At 37.3% G+C, this 15,237-nt stretch overlaps 1 protein-coding gene across 3 annotated transcripts in view; it reads left to right on the top strand.

Annotated features, from left to right (window-relative positions):
• The window catches only part of NUP37 (nucleoporin 37), a 46,120-nt gene that overhangs the window by 6,512 nt on the left and 24,371 nt on the right, over positions 1-15,237 (top strand). For all 3 annotated transcript variants that reach the window (XM_032168873.2, XM_032168874.1, XM_032168875.1), the window contains 2 exons: positions 1,384-1,508; positions 13,100-13,172. In XM_032168873.2, the coding sequence (XP_032024764.1) occupies positions 1,384-1,508; positions 13,100-13,172 (198 nt within the window). The remainder of the gene's footprint in view (positions 1-1,383; positions 1,509-13,099; positions 13,173-15,237) is intronic.

Genomic DNA, 15,237 nt, shown 5'->3' on the forward strand with positions numbered 1-15,237 from the left:
CTCTAGACCCAGTTCAGGTATTGATTTAAATAACAGAACGATGATTTACTTATTTTTAAAATTGCAAAATTTTTTTATCGTTTTTTTCTTTTTTACCTTTCCCATGGTGCTGAGCAGTATTTTAATGCTTATAAAAAATGTGTTATCCATAAAGGCATAAAGAATAATAAGATGGATCCCTATATACCTGCTGCCTAGTTTAAGAAAAGGAACATTAGCAATTCTTTTGAGGCCCCCTAAGTATCCTTCCCTTACTCATGGTAGGTATTTTGCATGGCAGGGGTTTCTTTTTGTTTGTCTGTTTTTTCCTGCTTCCCCCTTAAGGGCCCTGGATCTATGCAGAGATCTCTGATCTGGCATCCTTCCTTGTGCAGGCACTAGGATTTGTCTCTTCTCTCTTGCAAACTGAAGCTTTAAATCATTGCATGTGGGCAGATGCCCTTATAACAGCTGCATACCTTGGTAGTCGTTTGCTTGTCTGTATTTGAATTTTTGCAGTGTTGTAATGGGAGAACTTTTCAGGTTATTGTCTCCATTGCCAATGACAGATGGCTTGACTTCTAAAGTTATTTTTTTTCTCACCTTCCCATGAGGATAAACTGAAATCATTTTAGTAGGGCTGAACTGGATAAATAAGCCAACTTTATTAAGCATTTATTCCCAGAATCAAATATCTAAAACTACATTAGCCAGATTATTTATTACATATTCACTATTCATAAACAATAATAGTTCAGATGAATTATTTGTAGCATCTTACACACATATAATGCCACATGTAACACTACATGAAAATCATTGACACTGATTATAAAGACTTTGAGGTCTTTGTAAGGTCCCAAAGTATTTTCCATGTAGTGAGAATGTTCAGTGTATTTTTTAAATATTGTCAGTAGATGATCCAGTTCTGGTAATTCATTTACCTAGAATATCTTGATTCTTTAGAGCATTCCATTTTCTTTGTTTTCTTTTTTTATAACGTAGACACAGGTCTCACTATGTTGCCCAGTCTGGTCTCAGACTCCAGAGCTCAAGCGATCCTTCCACCTCAGCCCCGCAAAGTGTTGGGATTATAGACGTGAGCCAACATGCCTGACCAAGCAGTCCATTTTCATTGAACTTATTATGAAATGCCTCCTAAGATAAAGTAGAACATGTTTACTATTTGTTTCTAGTTGCCTTAGAGAGTTATTTTGTGAGGCTTAGACAACTTTGGATTTTTTTTTTTTAATTCAATGAACTAGTTAAATCGTAATATGTAATTTGCTTTTGAACTTTTCAAAAGCATAAACATAACCTCCTGATAAATTCATTATAATGAAATACAGAATATTATATTGTTCGTTCTCATTACTTATTAAAATATTTACTGTGTATGCTTAGGAAGAAGAAGCAGACGTTGAAGGCATTCAGTATAAAACACTTCGAACATTTCACCATGGAGTCAGGGTCGATGGCATAGCTTGGAGCCCAGAGACTAGACTTGATTCATTGCCTCCAGTAATCAAGTAAGTTTAACAGTACCAAATGAATTCCTTACTAATGTACTTTGATTTCGTTACATGATCTGAAGTCTGATCATAGATACTTTTTTCTCCGTTTCCATTTTCCACAACCCAAGATATTAGATATTTTGATATTTGCTACTACTTAATAATTCAGGCTTATCATCTGAATTTGTGACTTAAATATACAGCCGTGACTATGATGCCTTGACCATGTGTTTGAGCCAAACTACAAAACCTTTTATATGAGATTCATCTGAATCAAGGTCTTTATGGATTGTTCACTGAATTTACAACTTTATTGAAAGTATAACTCTTAAAATAACTAAATTTGGTTGAGACATTAATGAGCTTTCTTTCCCCACACATAGGCCAAGATCACATTTTCTTGTCTAACAGTATATAAATCTGTAGTTCTGGTCCTTGGACTTCAGTTTTTTTTTTTTTTTTTGAGGCTGGCGCTGTCTCCCGGGCCGGAGTGCAGTGGGGTGAGCTCGGCTCACTGCAACCTCCGCCTCCCGGGTTCACGCCATTCTCCTGCCTCAGCCTCTCCGAGTAGCTGGGACTACAGGCGCCCGCCACCACGCCTGGCTAATTTTTTGTATTTTTGGTAGAGACGGGGTTTCACCGTGGTCTCGATCTCCTGACCTCGTGATCCGCCCGCCTCGGCCTCCCAAAGTGCTGGGATTACAAGCGTGAGCCACCGCGCCCGGCCGGACTTCAGTTTTTGTGAAAGTGTTTAAAAAGAATGATGGTTTTCTGAGAAAAAAATCCTAGCAATGCCTGCTGAAGCCCTCTTTACAGGGGCAAGAATATGTTAGGTTATTTAAGATTTGTTACAAAACACTAGCCTTGCCTCCTACAAATGTCAAACCTAAAAGATGTGTCTTCCTTTAGTAAACAGTACTTAGGAACTAAAAGTTATCAACTATTAAGCTAACTTCGTTTTTTTTAAATTAAGGGATAATTTAGATACTCTGAAATTCTCAGCCCTTAAGGGTATAGTTTGATCAGTTTTGACAAATACATATATTTGTACAACCCACACCCTATTCATGCACTGTTTCTGTCACCCAAGAAAGTTTCTTCATATTTCTTCCCAGTTATTGTACCCCACTCCCTGCAGAAGCAACCATTGATCTGATTTCTATTACCAGAAATCAGTTTTGCCTATTCTAGAACTTCATATAAGTGGAATCATACAGAATGTCTTTTGTGTCTGGCTTGTTTTTGCAATTTTTCCACATTGTTATGTATACCAGTGCTTTTTAAGTAGTACTCCATTGCAGTGTATCAATAGACCATAGTCTGTTTATTCATTCTTCTATAAATAGGTACCAATACAGTTTCCAGGCTTTAGTTATTATTTTTTGCTGAATACTGCTTTGGGTGGTTATATGATTTAATTTATCTTCGGAGTAGAATTGCTGAGTCACAGGGTAGATGTATGTTTAACATTTTATGAAAATGCCAGTTTCTAAAGTGGTTCTACCATTTTGTCTTTTCCCCAATGATCTAAGGGTGGTCTTCCTGCTCTCCAACACTCATTCATTCATTTTGAGACAAGGTCCGGCTCTGTTGCCCAGGCTGGAGTACAGTGGCACCATCTCCACTCACTGCAATCTCTACCTCCCAGGCTCAAGCCATCTTCCCACCCCAGCCTCCTCCTGAGTAGCTGGGACTATAGGCACCCATCATCATGCCTGGCTAATTTTGGTATTTTTTGTAGGTACAGGGATTTGCCTGTCCCTACAAACTGTTGCCCAGGCTGGCCTCAAACTCCTGACCTCAGACAATCCATGTGCCTTGGCCTCCCAAAGTGCTGGGATGACAGCATGAGCCACCATACCTGGCCTATTCTCCAATATTTACTATTGTCAATCTTTTTTTTTTTTTTTTTTTGGGTACATGGTCTCACTCTGTCTCCCAGGCTGACAGCCAGACCCATAATCACAGCTTACTGCAGCCTCAACCTCCCTTGGCTCAGCCTCAACCCTCCCACTCACCTCAGCCTCCCAAGTAGCTGAAACTACAGGCATGCATCACCACTCCCGGCTAATTTTTTGTATTTTTTGCAGTGATGGGGTTTCGCCATGTTGCCCAGGCTGGTCTCGAGCACCCAGGCTCGAGCAATTCACCCACCTTGACCTCCCAAAGTGTTAGGATTACAGGCATGAGCCACTGTGCCCAGCCTGCCTTTTTAATTTTAGCCATTCTGGTTGATGCCACAATGACATTTCCGTGATGACTGATAATGCTGACGCTTTTTTGGTGTATTTGTTTCTTCTATTAGAAATCTTTGGCCGGGCGCAGTGGCTCACGCTTGTAATCCCAGCACTTTGGGAGGCCGAGGTGGGCGGATCACAAGGTCAGGAGATAGAGACCACGGTGAAACCCCGTCTCTACTAAAAATACAAAAAAAAAATTAGCCGGGTGTGGTGGCGGGCGCCTGTAGTCCTAGCTACTCGGAGAGGCTGAGGCAGGAGAATAGCTTGAACCCGGGAGGCGGAGCTTGCAGTGAGCCGAGATTGCGCCACTGCACTCCAGCCTGGGCAACAGAGCGAGACTCCGTCTCAAAAAAAAAAAGAAATCTTTGTGTGATTTCTTATAGGTTGTGAAGATGTTGCATGTTTTTTCCTAGAAGCCTTTACTGATATTTAGCTAACTTAACTGAGTAATCTACACAATAGCTTTTGTCAGCATACATAGTCATTGCCAACAGCTGGTGTGCTGTTGATTTCCTTTTATATTAAAAGAAAGTGGTCACAATATCTAGACCTAAACAAGAACAAGTCTCTTTGATTCTTTAAATTTTTAAAGCTGTGGAAACAGTCTTCTTCTCTTGGTTTTAAGTTTTGTGATACCTCTTTAATCTACATATTCAGCTGTTGTATTCTGTACTTTCCTTGTTGCTTAGTACTTGTTTTCCTCTCCTCTTTTTAGTGAATTTGCTGTGTTTCATCATTTCTGGTTGGTGTTTTTGTTTGGTTGGATTTTTATTATTTTTTGGTAAACTGTCTCAAGTCCTTTTTGGAACTATACAAATATCAGTAACAAATTCAAAAGACATTAGCAGGCCATTAATTTTAGACTATTTTTAGAGCAACCTGACAGCACAATCTTGTTTTCAAATAAATTATTTTTATTCTAAAATAATAAATGCTTAATAAAATTTAGAAAACACAGAAAATAAAAAGGAGAAGAATGCTACCTATACTCCCAATACCCTTTTCATTTTTATACATAATTGTGATTATACTATAGTAACTCTTACTTTGCTTTTTTATAGTATTCTGAAATAAATAGTAGTCTATCACCATGACTAAGGTATAACTCAGCATCTCTTATCATCATTAATTTTTATCTTACATTTAGAAACCCTTCATGGTGGCTTATCATTAGCATGTAGTTGCCTTAAATTCTCTTTCTCCCTGCCTTTGTACTCTTTCCATCCCTACTTGCTTTTCTTGCACAGCAGCTAGAGAATTCATTGTTCATGTTATTTCAGTTCTCTGAGGTTTTCTGGTTCAATTAAAGAAGGACTTAAATATCCCTAAAACAGCAAGATTTCAAAGAAAAGTGGGGCAACACAAGGCTGGCCATAAAGTTTTCTGGGTTTGTTTGTTTGGTTTTATTTAGATCCCAGTAAGATTATTAATTTTCTTTTTAAGTAAGTATTCTTTGATTACTGTAACTCCTCTGTTTGCTGACATTTTTACTGAACTTGGCTTCATTTTGCTATTAATACCTCTTTACAAACCCTTTTAGTTGGGATATTTCTTTTAACAACTTCCAAAATAGCTTTTATCTGTTTTAGAGATGACATTTTGAACAAAGTTTTGTGATTTCATTATGCCATAACTGAGGAAATCTGTAGGAGACCCTCAACACGAGTGATATTATTGTGGCAAATTTGTCTAGAGTTTCCTATGAGCAAAGAAATAATGAATTCCCAAAATAATAATGGGACAAATTCAAAGGATAAGAATTAGGTAGAATAAGCTTTGTTTTACAGTTTTTCTTACCCTTTATTTGCATGTATAAAATATAACATATATGTTTAAACATACATACAGTATGTATTAGGATTCTCTAGAGGGAAAGAACTAATAGGATAGATGTATATATGAAGGGGAGTTTATTAAGGAGTATTGACTCACACAATCACAAGATGAAGTCCCACAATAAGGCGTCTGCAAGCTGAGGAGCAGGGCAGCCAGTCTGAGTCCCAAAACCTCACAAGTAGGAAAGCCAACATTGCAGCCTTCAATCTGTGGCCTAAGGCCCAAGAGCCCCTGACAAACCACTGGTATAAGCCTAAGAGTCCAGAAGCTGAAGAACTGTAGTCTGATGTTCAAGGGCAGGAAGCATCCAACACAGGAGAAAGATGAAGACTGGAAGACTCAGCAGGTCAGCTCCTTCCACCTCCATCTGTCTGTTTTTTCTAGTTGCGCTGGCAGCCAGTTGGATCATGCCCACCCACATTATGGGTGTGTCTCTCTGAGGGTGGGTCTTCCCCTCCCACTCCACTGACTCAAATGTTAATCTCTTCTGGGAACACCCAGATACACCCAGAACCAGTACTTCGTATCCTTCAATCCAATCAAGTTGACACTTAATATTAACCATCACAGAGTATATATGTGCATTTTAACATGTTTATTACAAAGTAAACATTCATGTAATCATCACAGAGGTCAAGAGATAGGACATTGCTAGCACTTGAGGCTGCCAATGTCCCCCTCTCCAGTCAGCCTTCTTCTTTCCCCTTAAAGGCTGTCAGTTTCATGTTTATTAAGATAATCATCCCCTTGCTTTTTTTTTATAGTTTTATCAGTTATTGATGCATCCTTAAGCAATATAGCTTAATTTTGCCTGCTTATGAACTTTCTTATGAATAGAATAATACTATATGTATTTTTTTGTCCTGCTTTGTTCAGTTCACATTATATATATGAGGTTCATCCATGTTCATCCATGTTTCTACTTGTAGATCTAGTTATTTATTATTATGTAGTATTTCATTGTGAGTCGATTACAGTTTATGCATTCTATTAATACTATATTTGCAGTTTGGGGTTATGAATGTGCTGTTTGAACATTACTGTGTGTATATATCATAATGTCCATGTGCACACTTTTTTTTTTGAGACAGAGTCTACCCTTAACATACTTGAAACATTTTCCCCTAACAGCCGACACATATTTCTTCAGTGTTTCGTAGGCCTTTTCTTTCTCCTCCTTTTCTCCTTTTTTTTCCTTGTCTTGTCCACTTGTGAAAGAGGTGTGAAGAATGGTTGGGGAGATGGACTGACAAGACAACCAAAGGGAAGCTGACTAGCCTAGACAGGGGACGTTGAACTAAATTGGGTAAAGTTCTGATATCAAAACTTGGGCATTAGCAACCTATCATACCATGTGTGTCCCAAATGCAGCATAGGAGGGGATTTTTTTTTTTTTGACGTGTTGCCATTGTTACTGAAACACAAGGGGTTGGTCCAGGCCCTGTTGCATACCACACAGAAAGCCAGTGACTAAGACAACAAGTATTGCAAGGGAAGAAGGCTTTATTCAGGTGCAGCAGCTGAGGAGATGGGAGATAAGTCTCAAATCCATCTCACTAACCCACTAAAATTAGGGGTTTATATAGCAGGGAAAAAATGTAACTACATGTGGAAAGACAGGAATTGTGGGGTGTAAGGAACCGATCGTGACAAACGAGGGGTCTGGTGTCTCATTGTGCAGATGCAATGATCTGGTAAGTTTTAGTTCCTTTATACTATCTGGGAGACCTGAAGGTCAGTTTCCTGAGAAAGGAACTCAAAGGAGACAAATACAAGTTTCAGGCTTTAAGATCAGGAGAGTCAATCTCTGTAATTATCTACAAACCATAAGCATTAGTTCTGTGGGGAAGTTGGGCCAGTTTCACCATCAGGACCACAGAGTGGACCTGGTTGTGTTTTGGCTCTCCCTGGTTTTTTTGCTTTTTGCCAGACCTGTAATGTCCTAAATCAAAGCACCTATTTTTATAATTCATTGTTAATTAAATATAGGTATTTGTTAGGTTAAGTGAAAGTAATGATAAGAGTGTACATTTGCATTTTAAAATGAGTTGGATAGAGTGCTTTCATTTATTAATACAAAGGGCATTAGAAGTAAACTAATCCAGTCTCCTTTACTTTATTGAGGAGGAAACTGAGCCCTGAGTAGTTAAATGCCATCTTCAAGTTGCATAGCTAAGAAGTAGTAGAGGCACTACTAGGCTGACTTGGTTAATCAAATGAAAATCTTGTTAAAATATGGCAGATTTTTAGGGGATAACTTGATACTCAACATCTGTTAAGCAATTTAATGAAACAGTCATATATTTGTATACTATTTATGATGGTGTATTTATTTCCCACTGTTGCCATAACAAATCACCACAAACATGATGACTTAAAACAACAACAGAAATTTATTATCACAGTTCTGGAGGCACATGTTCAAAATCAAGTTATCAGTGGGGTTGGTTTATTAGGCTCTGAGGGAGAATCCATTCCATGCCTGTTTTCTAGATTCTGATGGTGGCCAGGAGTCCTTGACTTTCTTTGCCTTGTTGATGCATCACTTCAATCTCTTACCCTTCATATCTCCTTCTCCTCTGTGTTTATCTTTTTTTGTGTTTCATTCATTGTTAAATTTAGGGCCCACCCTAGATTGAGGATGATCATCTCAGTATCCTTTAATTTAATCATGTTTGCAAAACCCTATTTTTATTTTCAAATAAGGCAGCACTCGTAGTTACCAGGGGTTAGCACATAGACTTATCTTTTTGAGGACACTTTTTTTTTTTTTTTTTTTGGGGGGAGTCTTGCTCTGTCACCCAGGCTGGAGTGCATTGGCGTGATCTCGGCTCACTGCAACCTCCACCTCCCAGGTTCAAGTGATTCTCCCTGCCTCAGCCTCCTGAGTAGCTGGGATTATAGGTGCACATCACCATACCCAGCTAATTTTTGTATTTTTAGTAGAGATGGGATTTCGCCGTGTTGACCAGGCTGGTCTCAAACTGACCTCAAGTGGTCCGCCCACCTTGGCCACCGGAAGTGCTAGGATTACAGGCAGGAGCCACTGCACCCGGCCTGAGGGCACTTTTCAACCTGCTAAAGATGATACGGAATTCTTCTTGTTGTTGAGACAGGGTTTTGCTCCTATCACCCAGACTGGAGTGCAATGGCGTGATATCAGCTCATACAACCTCCGCCTCCTGGGCTCGAGATTTTCCTACCTCAGTCTCCCAAGTGGCTGGGACTACAGGCACACGCCACTGCACCCGGCTAATTTTTTTTTTTTTTTTTTTTTTGTAGAGATGGGGTTTTGCCATGTTACCCAGCCTGGTCTGGAATGCCTGGGCTCAAGTAGTCTGCCTACTTTGGCCTCCCAAAGTGCTGGGATTACAGGCATGAGCCACTGCACCCAGCCATGGCATTCTTGTGCAATGTATAAATATATAGAGTTGCAAAATAAATGCTAATGTAGCGCATAGTATCCCCTTTCATATGAACCCTCACTAGACAACCAAGGAAGCCAAAGACTAAAAACTTCAAAACATTGCAGAAAGAAATTAAAGACACAAATAAATAGAAAGACAGCCTGTGTTCATGGATTGAAAGATTTCATAGTGTTAAAGTGTCTGTGCTACCCAAAGCTATACAGATTCAATGATGTTTTTATCAATCTCTGTGGCACTTTTTACAGAAACAGAAAAACCATCCTAAAATTCAGATGGAATCTCAAAGGACCCCAAATGACCAAACAATCTAGAGAAAGCTGAAGGTCTCAGATTTCTTTATTCCAAATCGTATAGCAATGCTATACAGTAATCAACAGTATGGTACTGGCATAAAGATAAATATGTAGACCAATGGAACAGAGTGGAAAACTTAGGAAAAATACCTTTACGTAGCCATCAAATGATCTTTGACAAAGTTTCCACAGCTACACAATGGGGAAAAGGATAATCTGTTCAACAAATGGTGTTGAATAAACTGAGTATCATGCAGAATGATAAAATTGGACCTTACACAAATGAGCTCAAAATGGGACCTAAACATAAGACCTGAAACTATAAAACTCCTAAAAGAAAAGATCTGGGAGAAGCTTTATGACACTAGATTTGTCAGTTATTTCTTAGTTTTGATAACAAAAGCACAGGCAACAAAAGCAAAAATAGACAAATGAGACTAAGTCAAACTTTAAAACTGGTACATGGCAAGGGAAGTCAACAGAGTCAAAAGGCAACCCACAGAATGGGGGAAAATATTTGTAAGCCATATACCTAACAAGGGATTAATATCCAGAATGTATACAAAAAACTTCTACAACTCAACCACAACAAAATAAATGATCCAATTTAAAAATGATTCAAAAAGACTTAAATAAACTTTTCTCCAAAGAAGGTATATGAATGGCCAACAGGCATATGAAAAGATGTTCAACATCCCTAATCATTAAAGAAATACAAATCAAAACCACATAAGAGGTTACCTCACATGTTAGGATTGCCACTACCATAAAAGCAGAAAATAACAAATGTTGACCCAGGATGTAGAGAAATTGCAACTCTTCTGTACTGTTGGTCAGTATGTAGCAGTGGTGCAGCTGCTATGAAAAACATTCCAAAGGTTCCTCAGAAAGTTAAAAATAGAATTACCTAACTTCCAGTATTATTTTGAATATAAGTGGCAAAAATGGGCATCCTTGTCTTGTTCCTAATCTTAAAAGGGAGACCACCATCTTCTCACCATTAAGAATGATGTTACCTGTGGGCTTGTCATAGATGGCCTTTATTGTGATGTGGAACATTTTGTCTATACCTAAATTTGTTGAGTTTTTATCAAGAAATAATGTTGTATTTAGTCAAATTCTTCTGCATCTGTTGAGATGATGTGGTTTTTGTCTTTCATTCTGTTAATAAAGTGAACCACATATATTTATTTGTGTATGTTGAATATTGTTGCATCCGAGGGATAAGTCCCACTTGATCATGGTGAATGATCTTTTTAATGTACTCTTGAATACAGTTTGCCAGTGTTTTGTCAACATAGTACTTGAAGTCCTAGCCAGAGCAATTAGATATGAAAAAGAATTAAAATGCATCCAAATAGGAAAGGAAGAAGTTAAATTGTCTGTTTCCTGATATATATATATATATATATATATATAGAAAAGCTAAAGACTCCACCAAAAAACTGTTAGACCTGATTAGTGAATTCAGTAAAGTTGCATGATACAAATCAATATTCAAAAATCAGTAACCTTTCCAATATACTAACAATGAACTATCTGAAAAAGAAATTAAGGTAATATGATTTACAAAAGCATCAAAATATCTTAGGAATAAATTTAACTGAGGAGGTAAAAGATCTGTACACAGAAACGATAAAACATTGATGAAAGACATTGAACTTGGCACAAATAATTGGAAAGATACCCTGTGTTCATGGATTGGATGAATTAATATTGTTAAAATGTTCTTACTCCTCAAAGCAATCCACAGATTCAATGTAATGCCTATCTATCAAAACTCCAATGTCATTCTTCAGAGAAATAGAAAAATCAATTTAAAAATTTATATGAAATCATAAAACATCCCAGATAGCCAAAGCAATTTTGAGCAAAAAAGAACAAACCCGGTGGCATCACACTACCTGATTTCAAAATAAAAGCTATGGTATTCAAGACAACATGGTACTAACATAAAAAGAGATACCTTGACCAATAGGATAGAGAGCCCAGAAATAAATTCATGCATTTTTGGTCAATCAATTTTTTACAAAGGTGCCAAGAACATAAAATGAAGAAAGGACAGTGTCTTCAATGAATGGTGTTGCAAAACGGTATTTACACATGCAGAAGAATGAAATTGAACCGTTATTTCACCCCATATGCAGAATCAACTGAAACTGGATTAAAGACTTAAACCTAAGACCTTAAACTGTAAAATGGCTAGAAGAAAACAGAAAAAGCTTCACAACATTAATCTCCACAACAGTGAATTTTTTGGATCTGACCCTAAAAGCACAGGAAACTAGCAAAACTAGACAAGTGGAATTGTATTAAACTAAAGAGGTGCACAGAAAAGGAAACAACAGAGTGAAAGTACAACCTACAGATTGTGTGAAAATATTTGCAAATCATACATCTTGATAAGGGGCTAATATCAACAATATGTAAGGAACTCAAATTACTCAATAACAAGAAAACAGTTATATTTAAAAATGGGCAAAGAACCTGAGTAGACATTTCTTGAAAGAAGACATGCTTTATTCCACTACAACTTTAATTTTACCTCTGAGAAGACCTTGGACAAAGAATCATTCCCTGGTGGCTTTGATCTGTTTTCTCTAACAACTCTTGACAAATTACTGGAAAGGGGTGTGGTAGCAAAGGTCTACCAACACATCAGGGTCTGTGGATTAAGAGCCTTTAGTTGAGAAAAAATGGCTCACTGTAGTCAAACTAAAGAATAAATTTAGATCTGTGTATGATATTCTTTTTACCAAAGAATTGAAAATAAACTTTGTTTTTCCGTATATAAATATAATTTATATTTTTTCTCAGCCATTGTCTCACATCCTGAGAATCTAGAAAATTTAGGATTAAAGATAAACTAGCGTAAAAAGTAGTTGTTGGCCAGGCACAGTGGCTCATGCCTGTAATCCCAGCACTTTGGGAGGCCAAGGTGGGCGGATCATCTGAGGTCAGGAGTTCGAGACCAGCCTGGCCAACATGGTGAAACCCTGTCTCTACTAAAAATACAAAAATTAGCCTTGTGTGGTGGTGGGCACCTGTAATCCCAGCTACTTGGGAGGCTGAGGTAGGAGAATTGTTTGAACCTGGGAGGTGGAGTCTGCAGTGGTATGAAATCATACCACTGCACTCCAGCCTGGGCAACAGAGCAAGACTGTCTCAAAGGAAAAAAAAAAAAGGAGTGTTTGCTGCTTAGGTTTTGTTTTTTAATTTAATAATCCATTGATTAACTACTGAAAAACATGTTTTAAATGTTTAAAGTATAAATAATACTCCAGCCTTTAGTAGGTATAAATATATCAGCCTTTATAGTTATAAAAATAGTGTCTTACTTCATCTGATTTATTTGGAGGAACAGAAAAAACTAAGGATTATAGATAACAGAAGAGGGCAAAGACTAAGGTAGATGTATAACAATATTTTTAACATCTCTTGTTGACCTGGCTAAAATAAAGATGTTTTTTAAGATCCATCCTTTTATGCTTTAAGAAAACATTTAAAATTAAATTCAAGTGCTGATTTAGTGTAAAATTCTACACTTTTATTATTGAAGAAGCACATCCAGAATACACTAACCTTTTGTATGTTCTCAAAATAAAATAATATGACTCCTACTTCCTGTGATGGCTGTATAATACTTTTTACAGTAGAGCCACAACATTCTTCTTTCCCCCTCCATAAAAAGCATGATTATGAGTTATGATAAAAGCTTCAGTGACCTGGAGGGAAGGATTGGTGGGGAGGGGGAGACCTTTCACTTACAAAGGCTGAAAATTGGTATATTTTTGTTTTTTTGCTTCCAGATTTTGTACTTCAGCTGCTGATATGAAAATTAGAATATTTACTTCAGATCTTCAAGATAAAAATGAATATAAGGTATGTTGACAACCATATAAATCTTTAGAGTTTATTTTAAAACGTGTTTGTTTTTTGCTTTTTTAATTGGATTTATTCCAATTTAAAATGGCTTTTTGGCTGGGTGCGGTGGCTCACGCCAGTAATCCCAGCACTTTGGGAGGCCAAGGCGGGCGGATCACGAGGTCAGGAGATCGACACCATCCTGGCTAACACAATGAAACCCCGTCTCTACTAAAAATACAAAAAAAATTAGCCGGGCATGGTGGCGGGCACCTGTAGTCCCAGCTCCTCGGGAGGCTGAGGCAGGAGAATGGTGTGAACCCCAGAGGCGGAGCTTGCAGTGAGCCGAGATCGCGCCACTGCACTCCAGCCTGGGCGACAAGAGTGAGACTCCATCTCAAAAAAAAAAAATGTTAAAATGGCTTTTTATGGTCATCATTACAGTATATAATTTAGGGTCTCATTTACTCTAGATTATAATAACTAGCTTACTATATTATTAAGAACTAAGTTCTTAATAATGACTGCAGATTATAAATCTGATATCTCTTATTAAATTGAAATATTAGGTAGGAACAACAAATAAGAAAGAATTAGAAATTTGCAGTTGGATATAGTAGGAGTATAATAGACATGACCATTCATAGAGTAAGAGTTGAACTTCATGGGAACAAATGATCAGTACAGCATAGCACAGACAGGATTCCAAAGTGGTTAAGAGCACAGACACAGAAGCCAGATTCCTTGCATTTAAACCCCAGTATTATTACTTAGTAGTGGTGTGACCTTGGTTAAGTAACCTAATCTCTTTGTGCTAATATCCTTACCTGTAAAATGTGGGTAATCAAAGCAGCTGCCTTATAGGATTACGAGCATTGACTGAGCAAATCATATAAAACGCTTAGAATAATGTTGGTACATAGTAAACACCTACGTATGTTTTCTGTTACTGTAATAATAACCCTCAGATTGGGTCGAAATTGCATCACGTTTTCTTTTAAGAATGGTATTGCCTTCTTGGCTTTCTAATAAGCCAAAATATGAATATTGTTATAAAACAAAGATAAATTATAAACCTTTCCAATCATTTAGAAAATAGTAAAAATTATGCTGTAAGCTATTTACAATGGGCTTAATGTACTGTATGGATTGGTTAATTTAAGGCTGTACCAGAAATAACCAAGTATATAAATGGCACATAAAATTTTGACCTATCCAAAGTTAATATGCTAGTTATAATACACATTAAACATTTCCTGTTAATTTAGTTTGTCTTGTAGACTGTGACAGAAGCTTTGGAGAATGATTTGGAGGACCTGGATTTGTTAAAGTTGCTCAGGAATGTTTGACCCAAATCCTATTTTTTTTTTTTAATATTACATTTCTACATAGTGAGCAGTACTATATAGAACTGCTTTAATAACCTCAGAACTGAGGTCAAACTTGAGTTTTTAGAAAGAAGGAAGGGTAGAAAGAATGATAACCATTTAAGTAATTATCTGACAGGCCTATTTAGGATTTCAACTATCAAGATTTAGACAGATTGAACCTTATCTGCTCACACAGTCCTCCACTGTGCAACTTCTCATTTGTTGCTTCTGTGTCGAGAAGATTTTTGTGTTGGTGATGACTATGGGCTTATAACAACTAGCTGTCTTCACTGCTGGCAGTCACATTGAGCATGTAAATGAAGGCATTGGATGGTGAAGTCCGTCCTGTGTGTGTTTGTTAAGTAGTAGTGAGTATGCAGAACAGCAGATATAAGGTAAAAAGCCTAGAGGTACTCTACCTCTGTACCCCTAAAAAGTTTTCTAGCTCTAATTTTTATTTAGGCTTTATATAAGTGAGAAAGGGGGTGATATGAGGACAGGTACAATAAAAATGTGTGTGTGTGTTTTTGTAAGAAATGCATACTAGAAAAGAAAGACTAAGCTAATAGTGTGTTGAATGATCAATTTCTTTCCAAGATAACCCTTCTAGAAAAGTGGGTGTATAAATCATGCTTTAAAAATAGCAGATTGCTTAAGAAATATTTATAGAAAAACAGGCAGTGAAAGCTTTTAAGGCAGTGAAGCAAAAATAT

This window comes from Hylobates moloch, unplaced genomic scaffold (assembly GCF_009828535.3).
Source record: "Hylobates moloch isolate HMO894 unplaced genomic scaffold, HMol_V3 SCAFFOLD_12, whole genome shotgun sequence".
NCBI lineage: Eukaryota > Metazoa > Chordata > Mammalia > Primates > Hylobatidae > Hylobates > Hylobates moloch.